The sequence below is a fragment of the Callithrix jacchus genome, chromosome 10 (genome assembly GCF_049354715.1).
Source record: "Callithrix jacchus isolate 240 chromosome 10, calJac240_pri, whole genome shotgun sequence".
NCBI classification, from domain to species: Eukaryota; Metazoa; Chordata; class Mammalia; order Primates; family Cebidae; genus Callithrix; species Callithrix jacchus.
The window spans coordinates 111,566,626-111,586,255 of NC_133511.1; the positions used below are offsets into that span (position 1 = coordinate 111,566,626).

At 43.2% G+C, this 19,630-nt stretch overlaps 1 protein-coding gene across 8 annotated transcripts in view; it reads right to left on the reverse strand.

The window, feature by feature from the left end:
• AMBRA1 (autophagy and beclin 1 regulator 1) overlaps positions 1-19,630 on the reverse strand; it is a 205,002-nt gene that overhangs the window by 147,501 nt on the left and 37,871 nt on the right. For 4 of the 8 annotated variants that reach the window (XM_035262527.3, XM_035262525.3, XM_078340929.1 and 1 more), the window contains exons 2-8: positions 15,525-15,779; positions 15,096-15,154; positions 14,238-14,421; positions 12,731-12,903; positions 11,122-11,188; positions 10,400-10,546; positions 9,093-10,129 (exon numbers count right to left, since the gene is read on the reverse strand). In XM_035262527.3, the coding sequence (XP_035118418.1) occupies positions 9,093-10,129; positions 10,400-10,546; positions 11,122-11,188; positions 12,731-12,903; positions 14,238-14,421; positions 15,096-15,154; positions 15,525-15,659 (1,802 nt within the window). In that variant the 5' untranslated portion in view covers positions 15,660-15,779. Of the gene's footprint in view, positions 1-9,092; positions 10,547-11,121; positions 11,189-12,730; positions 12,904-14,237; positions 14,422-15,095; positions 15,155-15,524; positions 15,780-19,630 lie in introns of all 8 variants that reach the window. The other 4 variants (XM_035262523.3, XM_035262521.3, XM_035262522.3 and 1 more) reach the window with 1 other exon arrangement.

Genomic DNA, 19,630 nt, shown 5'->3' on the forward strand with positions numbered 1-19,630 from the left:
CTTGTCACCTTTCCAACTTCAACTTCTATCACTCCATCCCCCCTTGCTGTGCTCCAGCTGCACTGCCTGACATTGCCAAGCATCTCAGGGATTTTGCATTTGCCCTTTCCTCTGTCTAAAATGTCCTTCCCCTAATGTCGATGGAGTTTGCTTTTGTAATTCTTGAAGGTCTCCTCTGCTCCAGTGTAACATTATCAAGACTTTTTTGGTGACCCTATTTCAAATTGCAGCATCCTCTATATTTTTTATACATTTCTCTTTTTTGCCATAGAACTTGTCACAGTCTGGTATACTATCTTTTTTTTTAGTTGCCGTTCTCCCATTAGAAGGAAAGAATTATTGCTGGCATTTAAATAGCACCTGGTGCCAGCCGCGTGTGGTGGCTCACGCCTGTAATCCCAGCACTTTGGGAAGCCAAGGTGGGCGGATCACCAGAGATCAGGAGCTCAAGACTAGCCTCACCATCATGGTGAAACTCCATCTCTACTAAAAATACAAAAGAAATTAGCCAGGCCTGGTGGCAGGCACCTGTAATCCCAGCTACTGGAGAGGCTGAGGCAGGAGAATTGCTTCAACCCGGGAGGCGGAGGTTGCAGTGAGCTGAGACTGCACCACTGCACTTTAGCCTAGGCAACAAAAGTGACACTCTATCTCAAAATAAAATAAAATAAATAGCACCTGGTATGTGCAGGTGCTTAGTAAACATCTGTTAATGGAATGAGTGAATAAATGGATGCATGGATCAATCACAGTTTATAAGCCCAACTCTCAGGGTTATTAGGAAGAACAAAACTCATGTGTGGAGCAGCCCTTGTGCATATTCCTCAGTTCCCTCTTTTTTTCCTTAGAAACAGGGTCTCCACCCTGTTGCCCAGGCTGGAGTGCAGTGGCACAATTACGGCTCACTGCAGTCTCAGCTTCCCAAGCTCAAGCAATCCTCTCACCTCAGCCTCCTGAGTAGCTGGGACTACAGGCGCATGCCACAACACCCAGTTAATTTTTTAGCTTTTTGTAGAGATGAGCTTTCACTATGTTGCCCAGCCCTGGTCTCGAACTCCTGAGCTGAAGCCATCTGCTTACCTTGGCCTCTCAAAGTGCTGGGATCACAGGCATGAACCACCATGCCCAGCCCTCAGTACCCTTTTCTAAGGCCTAAGTTTACCTTCCCCAGCTTCCTTTCCCTTATCTCTCTTAAGACAAATTGGTTAATTCCACCACAGGCTTTGTCTCCTTTTTATTTCCCAATACTTGGTCCTCCCTCTTTCCCAGAAAGAACATGTCATGATTTGCCTGTATCACAAATGAAATTCTCACGGTTGGGGACTGTTCCCTATTTATCCTTAAATGCCAAACTTCTAAGTAAGAAGAACTCAGAAGTTAGGAAGGGTTTATTTTATCTTGAATACCAAAGATGACAATTCCACCAGTTTTTTCAAGGGCAACTATTCATACCCTGCATAATTAGAGGTAAAGCAAAACTTCCTGTTAACATCAGGATTCTGACCTCCACAACAAAAAAAGGACATACAAGCATCTCAAAACTTAAAAAGTTCTTTCTAATGATGCTCAGACTCCAAAACAAAAGATGAGAGCACACATTTTCTCAAACCCTAAAAATACTATTTCTAAGCAAATTTAATAAAAGTCTTCCACAGAAACTTAAAGAAAAATAAAGCATCAGTGGGAAACAATTTTCATTTAATTGGGATCATCCACATGTAATATTTTAACTAAATCAAAACCGAGTACACCTTCATAGAAATTGTAGAAGAATCTTTATAGAGAAAAAAAATACCAACAGCACTGACTGGCTGAGATATTACTGAGATGCCAAGCCAAAGACCAACAAAATGGTCTCAAGAGCAAGCTGTATTCAACAGGAATGGGGTACCAAAAAGGAAAAAAGAAAAAAAAAAGGAAGGCTGTATATGATGCCAGTGCTGCTAAGGAAGGTGCAGGCCCTGAGTCATCAGTTTGAAGTTAATATGAAGGACACATACTGGACCAGATGCAATAGACTTATTACAGGCTTCAGGGCAACCCATTCACAGGTTAAGAACACAGAACATTGAAACATCAGCGTTACTTCCTCGTACAACTCTAGGTAATACCGCTTCATTTATTCAGCCAATGACTCTGTAAGACCAAATGATGTGACATAATAATAGATCTTTTTATCTTTTTTGCTAAAAAGGCCAAACAGGACTTATACTGCATATGAAATCATAGGGAATATAATTTCAATTCTACTTATTCAATTCAACTAACATTTACTGAGCACCTACTGTGTGGCCAGGTAGTAGTCTAGGTACAGAAGGGATACATACAGACACGATCACTGTCTTCAGGCAGCTCACTAACAGAAAGGTAAACCAACAATTTTCTGTCATGGGTGCAATATCACAAAGAAGTATCTAGTACACATGCAACAAAGAAAAGGAAGTTATTCTTTGGGGAGGTCAGAGAAGGTTTCCCAAAGGAAATGGTGACAGCTGTACTGGGTTTTCAATAATAAATTAAGTATATTCCCCATCCAAAGAAACTGGGAGAAATTAGCTATCAAAACTCTTCAGACCCAGCTAGGTCAATGGCACAGAAAAACTACTATATTTGGACCCCTTTCTACACCAGTCAGGCTAAGAAGACTTCCACTTTCCTCATTTTTAGGTTGCCGACTCCCTTTTGTGGACTTACAATCAGCCCCACAGACACACCCATTTATTTTCCACCATCAATGATGTTTGGGCAGAGGCCTCCATGGAGAAACTCCAGGTGACTGGAACTAAGGGAACAAATAAGTGTGGTGGCCCACGAAGCTTCAAAGGGCTTCAGACTGTTCCTCCACAAAAGTCTAAGAAACTCAGCAATCCAATGAGGGCTTCTAATGCTAACCTTGAATGTTCTGGCCACATTTCACACTAAGGCCATCAATGTACATCCCCAGTCTTCATCTATCATGAGAGAAAAAGATCTAAATACTTAGAACACACTCAGTCTTACTAAATACTCCAGACCCAAGGCTTTCTTAACTACCTGGAGAGAGAATACAGAATTAGTGCTTCTAGGAGGAGACTGAGACCAATTTTTATCTCTCTCAGTGGCTGAGATTTTAATAGTGAACATCCCTAACTGGAATCACTCTATTAAAATTAATCAATTTAGTTCTATGGGCAAATAACTAAAACAGCATTTCTACTGTAAGCACTGTGTTGGTTACCACTCTACCCAGAAATAATAATTACAAATTATCTAACAGACCTCCAATTTCTTACAATAAGAGTTGACTAAGGCTGGGTGTGGTGGCTCACGCCTGTAATCCCAGCACTTTGGGAGGCCAAGGCAGGTGGATCACGAGGTCAGGAATTCGAGACCAGCCTGGCTAACATGGTGAAACCTCTGTCTCTACTAAAGATATAAAAAATTAGCTGGGCATGGTGGCACGTGCCTGTAATCCCAGCTACTCAGGAGGCTGAGGTGGGAGAATCGCTTGAACTCAGGAGGCAGAGGTGGCAGTGAGCCAAGATCGCACCACTGCACTCCAGCCTAGGCCACAGAGCAAGATTCCCTCTCAAAAAAAAAAAAAAAAAAAGAGTTTACTGAAGAGTCACCTCAGGCAATGACCTACATGAACAACAGAGGTTTTGAGGAAGAAAACTGGTGTCTGAAGGCACTGATTTCAAAAGAACTGAAGGAAAGGGTGCCCTCTTCAGGGCCCAGGAGTTCGAATTCCACCTTTGCTTATAAACACCTCTTTAAGAAGTCATTTACTCTCTCTGCATCTGTTTTCTCATCAGAAAGAGACTGGATTTCAAAAGTTCTAGGTTCCCTCCAGTCTTAACTTGCCATTGAAACAATTTTCTTTTTCCTAATACCAGCCTTTAAAGGCCAAGGGCACCCTACTGCAGGGAGCCACAATACCCTGATCTTCTGGATCATGCACTCCCACAGAGAAGTCATTTCTTTGTAGTGAAGCAAGGGCATGCCACTCAAGTTGCAAAGTAGTGTAAGACTATTATACAAAGACAGCTCGCCTTCCACTGCCCACAGGCAAAAGGAGACAAACTGTATACTGGTTATTACCACTCTGCAGCACAGAGCTACACTGAAATACACACTGTTTGCTTATTAATACCCTCACTATTTGCAAACACTATTAAATATCCCAGCAGCACCAAGGATACAAACATCTCTCCTTAGCCTATCTCCCACTACAAGGCCAATGAACAAAACTTTCTCCTTTCAAATAAAATCACCTTTTGTGAACTCCACTCACTGAGGAACAACAGTCATCTCCAAAAATAGGCTTTGTTAAAAAAGCCAACCTCATACACAAACAGTAGGGACATCTTTTCTTCCCAGCCATCCCAACCTAGCAGCAGCAGCCCAACAGTGACACCTGCTGGAGAACTACAAACAAGGGCTGGCTCATCAGCTGGAGACTCATGATTTACACCAGAATGCAGTCATTCAAATGGTGGTCCTTTAATGTGTATGCACTTGGAATATTTTACAACATACCTCATTTTTGAGACAGCTGTCAGCCCTCATGACATACCACATCCTAGCTGATTTAAAAGTGATTCCATATACATAATGTAACTACTGTATTAATATACTATTTTACAATGAAAACCCTGAGTTATTTGTATATTTTAAAAGAAAAAGCATAAATATAAATTTGTTTACAGTGAGATGACCAGGGTTTTCATTTTTCATAATACACATTTTGTAATGGTTGAACTTTAAACCACAATGCATATACTTTTTGGCACATAAAAGAAAGCTATATTTAAACAAAAAAGTTTGGTACACCCTTAACAGTTTCTGGGTTTTGGTTTTGGTTTCTTTTTTTGAAACGGAGTCTTGCTCTGTCACCCAGGATGGAGGGCAGCGGCACAATCTCGGCTCACTGCAACCTCCACTCCCCAGGTCCAAGAGATTCTCCTGCCTCAGACTCCTATAGCTTGGACTACAGGCATGTGCCACCACACCTGGCTAATTTTTGTATTTTTAGTAGAGATGGGTTTTCACTGATGCATATGATTAGAAAACGATTATTTTTATTAATAATCACTTACTTTTTTTTTTTGAGACAGTCTCACTCTGTCACCCAGACTGGAGTGCAATGGTGTGGTCTTGGCACACTGCAACCTCCACCTCCCAGGTTCAAGCGATTCTCCCACCTCAGCCTCCTGAGTAGCTGGGACTACAGGTGCATGCCACCATGGCTAATTTTTGTATTTTTAGTAGAGATGGGGTTTCACTATGTTAGCCAGGCTGCTTTCAAACTCCTGACCTCATGATACACCCGCCTCAGGCTCCCAAAGTGCTGGGATTACAGGAATGAGCCACCACACCCAGCCTTTATTAAACGATTAATAACATTTTAGGCATATGATAGACATTAGTCACATGTGGCTATTTAATTAGAAATTTTAAAATTACATTTATTTTCTCAGATCACAGTAGAAGCATTTCAAATGCTCAATAGCCATGTGGGGCTAGTGGCTACCATTTTAGATAGCATAGACAGAGAACATTTCCATCAGTGTAAGAAGTTTTATTGGACAGCGTCGCTCTAGAAAATCTAGTGAAGTATTTACAGACAAAATTATCTGCTATCTAGGTGGGAGGAGTAGATGAAATATAAATTAAAGAAAGCTAGCCAAGCACTGATAAATTTTGAAGTCAGGTTATAGGTGTATGGAAGTTCAGTTATACTTTTCTCTTTATTTTTATATATGTTTGAAGATTTCCATAACAACAAATTTAAAGAAAAAAAAGTGGTTCACTTGAAAATGAAGTATTCAGTCAGGTGTGGTGGCTCAGGCCTGTAATCCCAACACTTTGAGAAGCCGAGGTGGGCAGATAACCTAAGGTCAGGAATTCGAGACCAGCCTGACCAACATGGAGAAACCCCATCTCTACTAAAAATACAGAATTAGCCAGGTGTACATGCCTGTAATCCCACTACATAGGATGCTGAGGCAGAAGAATTGCTTGAACCGTGAGGCAAACATTGTAGTGAGCTGAGATCATGCCACTGCACTCCAGCCTGGGCAACAAGAGCGAAACTCTGTCTTTAAAAAAAAAAAAAAAAGGAGTTATATTAAGGAAAATGCCATGAAGGGCAACTTGCATAAATCTTTAGTCATGAAGACCAGAGTTCAAATTCTCACTCAGGAGACCTATTATGTGACCTTTAACAAGAAACTGACTTCCCTGAGCCTTACTTTCCTCAACTATAAAATGGGAAATTGAATACCTGACTTGCAAAGAGTTGCTGTTGAAAGCAGAAGTAATTATTTCAAAGCAAGAACTCAATACCTAACACATAATAGGCCCTGAGAAACTGGTATCTCTCTTTGTTTTTTCTTTCAAATGGAATCTCGCTCTGTCACCCAGGCTGGGGTGCAGTGGCGCAATCTCAGCTCACTGCAACCTCCGTCTCCCGGGTCCAAGCAATTCTCCTGCCTCAGTCTCCCAAGTAGCTGGGACTACAGGCCCACACCACCACGCCTGGCTAATTTTTGTATTTTTAGTAGAGACAGGGTTCCACCATGTCGGCCAGGATGGTCTCAAACTCCTGACCTCAAGTAGTCTGTTCACCTCAGCCTCCCAAAGTGCTAGGATTACAGGTATGAGCTCCTGACAGTACTGGTATCTCTAATTATCATCAAACAATAAAGTTTCTTTATTTTTGAGACAGAGTCTCGCTGTTTTTGTCTGGGCTGGACTGCAGTGGCATGATCTCAGCTCACTGCAACCTCTGCCTCCCACATTCCAGCAATTCTCCAGTCTCAGCCTCCTAAGTAGCTAGATTACAGGCACCAGCCACCACACCCAGCTAATTTTTGTGAAGTTTTAGTAGATACAGGGTTTCACCATGCTGGCCAGGCTGGTCTCGAACTCTTGACCTCAGGTGATTCACCCGCCTCAGCCTTCCAAAGTACTGGGATTACAAGCATGAGCCACCATGCCTGGCCTAGAGTTTCTTTTAAACCACTCAGGTATTTCTCAGAACAGCATATGAAGAGGTCCTACTAGAGCAGAATGGACAAAAGCTAACTAGAGCGCACCGGTACAATTGGTTGGTGTCTTAGAGCAGTAACTGAAGACAGTCCTTTTACAGTGATCTTTAATAAACTTTTTAAGTGCCTCCTACACGTCATGCACTGTGCTGACTGCCTTCTCACCTCTATTGACAAAGAGGAAGAACAGAAGCTCGGGCTCCTGATGTGGACCATTATGCAAGGCACAGTATTTCAAAACCAGGAATTGAGGAGCTGTTAATCCAGACCTGGTTTCAAGCATATAGGTAGAGTTAGCAACCTCTCTACTTTATCTTTGACAGCCAGTCAAGTCACCCTCTGTTTCCCATCCCAAGTCCTTAGTAACTGCCTAAGAACCTACATGTACCATACCCTTTCCTCCCTTAGTATGTGCTGTTTCCCTAAAATAAGGCCGGGCGCAGTGGCTCAAGCCTGTAATCCCAGCACTTTGGGAGGCCTAGGCGGGTGGATCACAAGGTCAAGAGATCGAGACCATCCTGGTCAACAAGGTGAAACACCATCTCTACTAAAAATACAAAAAATTAGCTGGGCATGGTGGCTCGTGCCTATAATCCCAGCTACTCGGGAGGCTGAGGCAGGAGAATTGCCTGAACCCAGGAGGCGGAGGTTGCGGTGAGCCGAGATCGCACCATTGCACTCCAGCCTGTGTAACGAGAGCGAAACTCCGTCTCAAAAAATAAAATAAAATAAAAAGGTCTTTCCCTCTCCAAATCATACCCATCTTTCAAGACTTGATTTTGCAAAGCCTTCTTGGATGATATTTCCCTTTCTCTGAAATTAGACTACATCGGATTTCACTACCATATAATGAAGCATTTGCTCATCTACACTTTTGATCAATTTCATTGTCTTGCCTCCACAGTAACACTGTAGACTCAGGTGGGTAAAGACCATGTATTATACCTCTCTTGCATTTCCATAGCACCTAGCACAGTGCTACAAAATTTGTAACCATTCAACTAATACTTATTGACCAAGTGACTGTCTAAAGCATCCTCCCAAAATAACAAGTACATTATGTGCATAATTCATATTCCCACCCTTGTTAGAAGCGAAGCTTATGTCAGAGAAATTTCAGTTGCTTCAACAGAGGATGTAATGCAGCGCAATATGCTGTTTGGATCCAAAAGGCATATTCTGGGAGTTGGTGATTATGCTAGATTTGACCTTTACCAAATTACAGAAAGAAGTCCCTAATAAATCAAGATAGATGCGCACATAGCCATACATGGAACATGTGGTGGGTGGTCAACTACACCCACTCTGTTTCTTCCATCAAAGAGTTGGCTAGGATGCCAATCTGAGTATGGAGAGTCCTTCCTTCCATGAATTATTCTTCTCCACCCCAAGGTGAATGTCCATCTGGAATATCCATTCAGAGAATCTCAACTGAGCAACTAATATGCTGTCCAAAAACAAGTATCTCTTAAAAAACTGGAACTTTTCTTGACATACATACACACACATATACATATATATATATATATACACAATTTTTTTCTTTTCCCTTTGTTAAACTGCAGTGTTCCAAAAGATAAGGATGAGGAAATGAACTCAGTTGTCCAAACCAACACAATCAGCGAAGAGCCAATATACTAATCTGTAACATGCAGGGTTCTCTTTTACTTACTCCTGGGCACTCTGGGACATTGTTTTGTCTCACAATAAGTAGTCCTGCACATACTATGTCTCAAGAAGGTCAAAAAGCCGGGCAGAGAAAGTCAATGCTTCCATCTCTTCATGCCTCTCTAACCTAATCTACACTCTCCTTTCAAGGCTAAAGCCAGAACCTTGAGCTTAGCCAGAAATAGAGCTAGCACAGCCAACTGACTCATACTGCTAGGCCCTATCCTATCTCTGCCACCGGAGCAAGATTTTCCAAGAAAAAGCAATGAGGAGATCAGAAGCAGATGCGTGGGTCTCAGACACTCCAGATACAGCCACAACATCTATAGGACTGCAGGAAATTATACAAGGAGAAAAGCAAGGGATGCAGAAGACAGGAAAGCAACTGCTTACCTCCTGAGTGAATCCTCCTCAGAGCTTTCCTCAGGCATATCCTGATGTAAGGCCTCCTGTGACACAGTTCCAGATCTGCTGGACTGGGTATAAATTCTTTCCCAGTGGCCTGTCTCCTGGTTAAAGGCCACCCCCACAGTCCTCTCCTCCTGCGGACTAGCAGAGCTGCTCAACTCCAGCCTGCTGGAGCTGGGCGTTTGGCCCTCAGTCCGCTCAAGAGGTGGCAACTGGCTGCCACTCGATGGCACACCCTCAAAGGAGCTGGGGACCTGCCAGGAGGAGCTAGCCTCGCCAGAGGAGTAGTTAGGTGTGGTTCTTTCCCAGCGCAGGGTATCGTTGTTGAAGGTCAGGAGATTGTGGCAAGCACGGCAGCGATTCAGGTGGCCACGGGACAGGTTGGAGTTGTTCTCACTGCTGTGTGGGGTGGGCTGGTGGGAAGGGCCTGGCCTCTCAGATTCAATGTTATTGTTGAGCATTTCCTGGGCCTGTTGGGTCTGGGGAGCTTCCCCGCTCAGGCTCTGATCCAGCTCCTGAAGCCGGTCATACTCCAAAAAGAAGCGTCTCAGGTCACACTGAAGCTCATGGCGAATACTGCCTGAGTTGTTTTGGCTGGAGCCATTCCCTCCATCTGACTCGGTTGCCAACCCTGATGCTGGAAAACCCCTCCCTTCTGTGGCTGAAGTATACACAGATGCCTGAGAGCCACCTTCTTGCTGTCTCAGCACAGACAGCAAACTCACCGAAGAGGCACTGGTCCTGGGTGGGGGCATGGATTCCGCCTCAGAGCGGGAGTTCAGACTGAGTACTGTCCGGGTCCACTCAGATCCTGTCAGCCCAGGAGCTATTTCTCGGTGATACCTAGAAGGGTGGCTAGACAGAGGCCCTCCCAAAGAGCGGCGGGTAGGACCCAGACTGAGGTTGCGGAGCGTGTTGCCGGCAGTGCTGCTCTGGACTGTACTGAAGGCAGACGGCCGGTTCAGGAGGCCCTGGTCCTGCTGCGTTGACGAGGCCTGCTCCGGGGGATGGAAGGGCTCGGTCTGTACAAAAGAAAAGGAAGGGGTAGTAGCTCTGGCAGAAGCAGGGGGGACACTGTCCTGGTGTGGCAAGAGGGAAGGAACTCGAGTGCCAGAGCAGCGGCTGCAAAGGCACAGGATCCCAAGGTGCTGGCAGCACTCAGCTGTGGGGTAACTGACCCGTTGTCGGAGCCTGATGTAAGCGGAAGTCCTGGGGCGCTCCGTGGAGGGCTGAGGGGGAGGCGGTGGGGGTGAGGGGGTAGCAGAATCTTGCACTGTGCTTTGCTCTCCCACCTGGATGCCAGAGGAGCGGGAGGACAGCATGTGCAGGAAATTGTGGAGGAGAGGCGTCCGGCGAACTGGCTGTGATTGCAGGAGGGCACGCTGACGGTAGTGGGATAATTCTGTTCCATCTATGGGGATCTCTGGTTCGTCATCACCCTGCAGCGTGGACCAGCATGGGGCAGGGGGTAGAGCAAGGCAGTTAAGTAGAACCTCCAAGTAAATCAAGAAAAACTAACCACTGACAATCATCCAAGGAATATGATGTTCACAGATAGGACACACCTCTCTACCCCTGCAGCACTAACAACTGGCTTCAGATTCAGAATAATCACATGGTATTAAATTTTCCACTCCCAATTAGCAGTATATCTGAATGAGTAGAGCTGACAAACCAACTGTCTTACAAAAGACATCTCCCTATGACATAGAAGCAGTGAGGGGAAGCAAAATGTCAACCAGCCAGAGGCACATGAGTGACAAGCTATCCAACACTGTCTAGTGATGATAAGGGTTACTTCTAATGAGGCGATCGCTGGAGGGTTTCAGAATCGACTCTCCTGTCAAGATTATGGCTGTAACTCTGAACATACAGTCTAAAGCTAGTTTTAAATCTTAAGTGGAAAGAAAGACTTGGGTATTGAGAATTAAAATCCAATAGAATCAGAATTGGAATACTAGTTAAGAAAAGAACTCACAGTTTAGCTGAAGTTGGAACTGCTCGACTAACTTACCTGTTGATTAGAGGGGTTAACAATTGCTGTGAGTAAGTAGTGTCCAAGTGGATCAAATCTCACCAGACTGAAATCACAAAAGAAGAAACAAAGACAGGCATAGAGAAATTATGTTAACTGAGAAGAGGAAACTTGTATTCGAATTTATAGCAATCATTACTGGTAACTGTGGTATCACTCAGGTATCCACTTCATTCAAGACTTTCAAAACTTTCAAAGAGGCTAAAACAGTAATGCTCAATACTTCTTGCCAGAGTAAAGGAATGTATATCACAAAAATAATGATTTCACATGAAAAACACCTAGGGTTTCCGTGCCAGGAAACACCTACATTAAGCACACATTTGCTCAAATACAAGAGCCCATCCTAACAGTAGAGCATATAATGCTCTCATCTCTGCCACAGGATCAGTTCTTCCCTCAAATGGCAGCTACACTAGCAAGAAGCATGAATCTTAGTGGCAATGAACAGTCCCAGTCTTAAATAACATAGCTGAAACCAGAAAATTAGCCTGTATTCAACTGCAAATCCAAGAGGACCAAAGAAACACAATACATCAACTTTAATACAGATAAATATGTTTTGATCTTGAGGACTAAATAAATGTCAATTACATGCTTACATCTCCATCTCTCCAGTTTGATAAACACAGACAACCCACCGAGCTATCTAAAATACCACCCAAAATTCTTTCAAGTTTTCCCAAAGTAGGACTATCCCAAACACAGTTAGCTTGGAAACTAAAAGAGAGTCTAATGGCCCTGGTCTCCAAAGACCAGAAGATCAGGCCAATAAGGAAAGCTGAAATGAACAAAATGAATGTCTCTCAGCTGATTAGCCAGCTGCTTAGAAATTGGGAGGAGGCCAGGTGCAGTGGCTCACACCTATAATCCCAACACTTTGAGAGGCCAAGGCAGGAGATCACTGAAGGCCAGGGGTTCAAGACCAGCCTGGGCAACACAGTGAGACCCATCCCCATCTCCATAAAAAAATTTAAAAATTAGTTGAGAGTGGCTGCATAGTAGTCCCAGATACTCCTAAGACTGAGATGGGAATTTCTTGAGCCCAGGAGGTTAAGGCTGCAGTAAGCCATGACTGCACAACTGTACTACAGCCTGGGTAACAGAGCAAGACCCTGTCTCTCAAAAAAAAAAAAAAAAAAAGAAAGAAAAAGGTGGGGGCTGGCAAGCAGGGTGGCTCACACCTGTAATCCCAGCACTTTGGAAGCTGAGGCAGGCAGATCATTTGTGGTCAGGAGTTTAAGACCAGTCTGGCCAACATGGTAAAATTCTGTCTCTAGTAAAAATACAAAAAAATGAGCCGGGTGTGGTGGTGAGCGCCTATAATCCCAGCTACTCAGGAGGCTGAGGCACGAAAATCACTTGAACCCAGGAGGCAGAGATTACAGTGAGCTGAAATTGCACCACTGCACTCTAGCCTGGGTGACAGACTGAGACTCTGTCTCAAAAAAAAAAAAATAGGAGGAGCTGAGGATGACAACCTGCCCTGAGCAGGAATAACAACCTGTCTTCCAAGGTGACAGCCAGTAGAATGTCCTCTATCATGTCAGTCCTGTATCAGATAATGTTGATGGGGCAGAGCACTCACCGGACCCGTTCCATCTCACTAGCTGTCTTCACCACAGCAAAGGGCTCCCGTCGACTCCAATCCCAGAAGTGAATCTCGTTGGCAGTGGCAATCAACAGGAGCTGAGCCGTAGGGTGAAAAGCCAGGGAGGCAATGGCATTGTTGCTATCTGTGAACCAGCTTTCACTGCCACCCTGCAAATGCACCAATTCCAGATATTTTCAGGTTACAAGCTGCCAACAGACTGGGAAGTCAATTTCAAGAAAGGTCCATTTAAGGTAAAATGACTACATATAGGGCCTACTTTAAATATATCCTCTGTAAAAAGATGTTGAAGATCAGTGATCTGGCAATGTCACACTTTATCAGACAAATACTATATAATCATCTCAGTTCTTCAAATCATTCACAATCTACAAGCATATATACACAGTTCTTATTTTTTCTTTTTTTTAGATCCTCCTATGTCTTTTTTTTCTTCTTTTTTTGAGAAGGGATTTCATTCTGTCACCCAGGCTAGAGTGCAATGGCACTATCTCAGTGCACTGCAACCTCTGCCTCCTGGGCTCAAGCAATCCTCGCACCTCAGCCTCCCAAGTAGCTGGGACCACAGGTGCATGGCACCATGCCCAGCTAATTTTGTATAATTTTGCATATAACATTTTTGGTATAGTATCTTTCCCAGGCTGGTATCAAACTCCTGAACTCAAGCAATCCACCTGTCTTGGCCTCCCAAAATGCTAAGATTATAGGCATGAGCCATGGTGCCCAGCCCACAGTTCCTATATCTAAAGCCTGAGAAAACTCAAGCTTGGTGTGCAACATAGTGCAGGATGATCCACTACACAATTACTAGGACAGAGAGGATATTGCTTTGATGATCATGATAAGAGTACAGGACAGTCTTTGCCCTAAGACAACAGAAATCCATCCTGAACATATCTTAGAGCCTCCTGTTCACAGTGGGCCAAAGGAAGCATTAAGTAGGTGTTCATCTTAGAATGGAAGACAATCTCAGGGTATGCTTAAGCTATTGCCAAAAAAAAAGAGTGAAACACAGTGACCTAGCCTTCCTATGAATTAAATGGGCAATGTCTACCACAATACATACAGATGTAGTCCTAAGAACCTGGCTAGGCTCTTCTAGAGAACCCAATGGTAAACAAGTCTCTGAATACCAGAAGAAACCAGGCACAGTGGCTTACACCTGTAATCCCAGCACTTTGGAATGCTGAAGTGGGCAGATTACCTGAGGTCAGGAATTCGAGACAAGCCTGGCCAACATAGTGAAACCCTGTCTCTACTAAAAATAGAAAAATTAGCCGGGCATGGTGGCACATGCCTGTAATTCCAGCTGCTCGGGAGGCTGAGGTAGGAGAATCGCTTGAACCCAGGAGGCAGAGGTTGCGGTGAGTGGAGATTGTGCCATTGCACTCCAGCCTGGACAACAGAGGGACACTCTGACTCAAAAAAAAAAATTAATAAAAATAGAATACCAAAAGAAAAGGCATCTTAAGGATATACTCACGTGTAAATCCCAAATCCTAACCTCCCCATCTAGGCAGCCAGAAGCAATAAGGCCTGAGATGGTGGGGTGAAAAGTGACACACCATGGGGTACGGCGGTGTCCAATCAGGGAATGAACACATTTCCCAGTCTTCACCTCCGTAATATAGATATTATGATTCACATGGGTGGAGGCTAAGAGAGTCCTGGAGAACCAAAGAGTAGAACTGAATTCAGAAGCATGTGGAAGGGTAACCAACCTTATCAACTTTGGACAACAAAGCATATTGATACTACTGCCCATCCCAACATGAAAGACACTAAGCTTTGCACATTAGGCAGTATATCTACAAACAGAAATATTCTGATCATTAAAGTCTTTTGGCTTGTCAATACTATCCCCAAATGACACATGCCACATTCAGAAAATTTTTTCCGGCCAGGCGTGGTGGCTCACGCCTGTAATCCAAGCACTTTGGAGGCCAAGGCAGGCAGATCACCTGAGGTCGGGAGTTCAAAACCAGCCTGACCAACATGGTAAAACCCCATCTTGAAAAAAAAAAAAAGAAAGTATTTTTTCCAACTGGAAAAACCATCATGCCACTGGTGAGCTGTATCACACAGGCAAAAGACTGTTATTAAGAAACTTTCCAAGTTTTGATCCTGTCAATGTTCAGTTTCCGTTGCTTGTTCTCATTATTTTTTAGGTTAGCATTGCTTATCTACTTTCTTTCCCTTTCTGACACATGGCCAAAGCTCTGTTTATACAGTACTTCAGAAAGCCTTTAGGGACTGACTTGGCACATCAAGCCAGGCCAAATATACAGAAAGCACTGCTATCACAAATCTTATGGTTAAGTTATAGGTAAGTACTAAGTACCTGTCTGGGCTGAAGGCCAATAAGAAGGTAGAGCGTGGACTATCCGGCAGTTCTACTCTCTGGGAGACATATAAAAAAAAAAAAAATTAAAATGCATGATTTATAAACTATGGTTCACCCTATCTCAAAAGCACATTAACCAATCTAGATTCGTATACACAGTATAGGCTTAAAAACTGGGGACAATGATCAAGCTACAAACTGAGAGATAAACTTAAATTACCTTTAGGAAAACTGTCTAGCTCTAAAGGAAAAAGATATTTCTAGCGCATAAATTCTTTCAAATTTACAAACAACTCCCTAAGTCAGATATGTCAACCCTCCCACACAAGATAAATATATCCCAACCCTCTGCTGTTAACCCATTCTAAGGTCTCATTCTACCATCACCAGTACAAATCCCATGTTAAAAACAGCCATTTTCCTCACCTTGCCCTCCCATTTCATCCACCGGGTTTTATCTTCCACCAGCTCCTGCAGAAGCCGCTGAGCTCCCATGGCCCGAGCACCCCGTTCTCGCCCCCAGAGTATCCGGACAGCATTCTTTTCCGGGACAACCTTCATAGTGCTCAGTAGCCACTGTCACACCAGGCCCAGGAAATGAAGGAGCAAGTAATAGCTCCAACACACTGAAGCAGCTAAAATAAGGCCATACAGGTCCTTGTAAGTTGTCCTCATGGAAATCTAAAGAATAGAGAATAATGTCAAAGAACGTCTATTCTGCAACAAGAAAAGCTTCGCATTGCAAATACAACTCTAGCTCAAAAGGGAAATTATTATTTTCCTATTTAATGACACTTTCTCAGAAAAGACCCTTCTCCCAGAATTTTTCTTCCAAAAGTATTTCATACTCTCATATTCTCCATAGTTCAACCTTATGTCTAAAGAAAGATCAGGCCAGGCACAGTGGCTCACACCTGTAGTCCCAGAACTTTGGGAGGCCAAGCAGGGTGGACTGCTTGACCTCAGGAGTTCGAGACAGGCTGGCCAACATGGTGAAACCCCACCTCTACTAAAATACAAAAATTAGCAAAGTGTGGTGGCAGGCACCTGTAGTCCCAGCTACTCAAGAGGCTGAGGCAGAAGAATCGCTTAAACCCAGGAGGTGGGGGTTGCAGTGAGCTGAGATCACGCCGCTGCACTCCAGGCTGGGCAACAGAATGAGACTCTGTCTCAAAAAAAAAAAAAAAAAAAAGAAGAAGAAGAAGATGATTATTTGGAGTACCTTTCTCACTCATTTTTTCTTCTCCACTAAAGATCCAGAGCAGAGGATAGAGAGGAAAAGGAAGGAAAAAAAAAATCAGGTTCTTTTTCTCACCTACCACAAGACTTACAAGCAGAAAACTTCATCACAAGTTAAAATTCTACTAAAATGTCAACTAGCTGCACAATACACACAAGTGCAATGATTAAAGAACAAATTGTGGTCCATACAATGGATTATGTGGCCTGATAAAATTGTATTTCAAAACAATATCTACGTGTGTACAACGTTATCCATTGTGGTGTTGTTTCTTCAATTCCACTATGAATGTTTTCAAAAATATAGGAAAGGTGAAAAAACAGTAAAATAAACATATACTATTCTCCACCTAGACTCAAGAATTGTTAATATTTTGCCAAATTTACCTCCATGGATAGAGATATGGCTATATTTAGTTTTTTGGTTGTATTTTCTTTTTATAATTTTGGAATTATTTCACTAGGTATCAAGATATTTTAACCCTGCATATTTATTTCATTATGCACCTCCTAGGAAGAAGGATGTTCTGCCTCATAACCACAATATCCTTACTATACCCCAATTATCATCTAATACTTCAGTTCTCATTTGAATTTTCCCAGTTGCCTAAAAGATGTCATTTATGGTTGACTTAAAAAAAAAAAAAATCCAGAATCTGGCCAGGCACGGTGGCACACGCCTGTAATCCCAGCACTTTGGTAGGCTGAGGCAGGCAAATCACAAGGTCAAGAGACATGGTGAAACCCCATCTCTACTAAAAATACAAAAATTAGCTGGCCATGGTGGTGCACGCCTATAGTCACAGCTACTTGGGAGGCTGAGGCAGGAGAATCGCTTGAACCTGGGAGGTGGAGGTTGCTGTGAGCCGAGATCTCGCCACTGCACTCCAGCCTGGTGATGGAGTGATACTTCCTCTCTCCAAAAAAAAAAAAAAAAAATCCAGAATCTAATTAAAATACAACTGATGTCTTTGGATGTTACGTCTCTTTAGTCTCCTTTATTCCAGAATGGCCTCCAAGTTTTGCTTTGTGTTATTTATAACACTAGCTTTTTTCTCTCTCTCTTTTTTGAGACAGAGTCTCGCTCTGTGGCCCAAGCTGGAGTGCAACAGTGTAATCTCGGCTCACTGCAACCTCCGCCTCGGTTCAAGCAATTCTCCTGCCTTAGCCACCCAAGTAGCTGTAATTAGAGGCACCTGCCACCAGGCCCGGCTAATTTTTGTATTTTTAGTAGAGATGGGGATTTGTCGTGTTGACCAGGCTGGTCTCAAATTCCTGACCTCAGGTGATCCACCCGCCTCAGCCTCCCAAAGTGCTGGGATACAGGCATAAGCCACTACACCTGTCTGACACTAGCTTTTCTAAAAGACCATGAGAGTTGACTTATTAGAATGCCTTACATCCTAGACTCACCTGATTGCTTCCTCATAGCATCATTTAGCTTGTCTCTCTATACCTTTTATTTCCTGCAAACAGCAGGTTAGGTCTAAATAGGTAACTGTTACCTTTATCAAAAATTATGTTTAAAATATTAAACAACATTAGTCATGGTGGCTCACGCCTATAATCCCAGCACTTTGGGAGGCCAAGGCAGGAGGATCACCTGAGGTTAGGAGTTTGAGACCAGCCTGGTCAACACGGCAAAACCCCATCTCTACTGAAAATACAAAAATTATCTGGTCGTGGTGGCAGGCACCTGTAATGCCAGCTGCAGGGGAGACTGAGATAGGAGAATCGCTTGAACTTGGGAGATGGAGGCTGCAGTGAGCCAAGATTAAACCACTGCACCCCAGCCTGGGCAATAGAGTGAGATTCTGTCTCAAAAATAATTAATTAATTGACCCAAAAAAAAAAAAAAAAACCATATTAAATGAGGCCAGGCATGGTGACTCACTCCTAAAATCCCAGCACTTTGGGAGGCTGAGGAAGGCAGATCATTTGAGGTCAGGAGTTCAAGACCAGCCGAGCCAACATGGCAAAACCCCATCTCTACTAAAATTACGAAAATTAGCCGGGCCTGATGGTGCGCACCTGTAATACCAGCTACTTGGGAGGCTGTGGCACGAGAAACCCAGGAGGCAGAAGTTGTAATGAACAGAGATAGTGCCACTGTAATCCAGCCTGGGTGAGAGTGAGACTCTGTCTCAAAAAAATAAATTATGCGATAAATACATGTTAAGTGAAAAAAGAACACAAAATTCTATATGCAGTATAATCCCAACTTTGTATAAAAAATATTTTGGAGAAAAATGATACAAAAGAAATATAATAAATACTAACCATGGTTATCTTTGAGTGGTGGCATTATTGATGATTTAATAATTTCAATAGGCAATTTCCTATTTTTCTTTTCACTTAAAAAAAAATTTTTTTTTTGAGACAGAGTCTCACTGTATTGCCCAGGCTGGAGTGCAGTGGTGCATTCTTGGCTGACTGCAACCTCCATCTCCTGGGTTCAAACAATTCTCCTACCTCGGCCTCCTAAGTAGCTGGGGTTACAGGCACCTGCCACCATGCCCAGCTAATTTTTATCTTTTTAGTAGAGAAGGGGTTTTACCACGTTGGCCCAGACAGTCTCAAACTCCTGACCTCAGGCAATCTGCCAGGCTCCGCCTCCCAAAGGGCTAGGATTACAGGTGTGAGCTACCACACCTGGCCAATTTTTTTAATTTTTTAAAAGTATCATTACTAGAAGCCCAAACTTCACCAATCACTTTTTTGAAAAGTAATAACTACTTATTATAAAAAGCCAAACATAATTGGTTCTTTACATTTCACAAAAGGCTGCAATCTAAAGAGTGCGCAACCAGATGTATCCAAATACAGACAGAAGAAAATCATTAACAGCCTGTGTTGAAGGAATTCTCTCCCTAGAGACTAAGATGTAAAAGTCAAAGATTTCACAGTAAGAAAACTCCAAGTTCCTAGTCCTACACAGCACAGTTACCTAAGGAACGACAAAGGAACAAATTCTAGCCTGTATCCTCGTGATACAGCTCTCATCACTTATTAGTGCATAAATATGTACACACTGAAAATATTAACATTTTCAGGCCAATCTCCTGAATAGGCTAAGGATGAACTAACTGGAAGGAAATCATCTCCTTGGTAACCCTGACAACTCATGGATTAGGATCAGAAGTCTAGACATGAATCCAGGATTACCCTTCGGTCAAACTGCCACATAAGTGATTAATTACTAACCAGGAAAGTGCCAGAAATACAGTTCCATTAGTTTACCTTAACCCTCTACTACAATTTTTTTTACTAATATAAAAAAGTCCAGAAGAAAC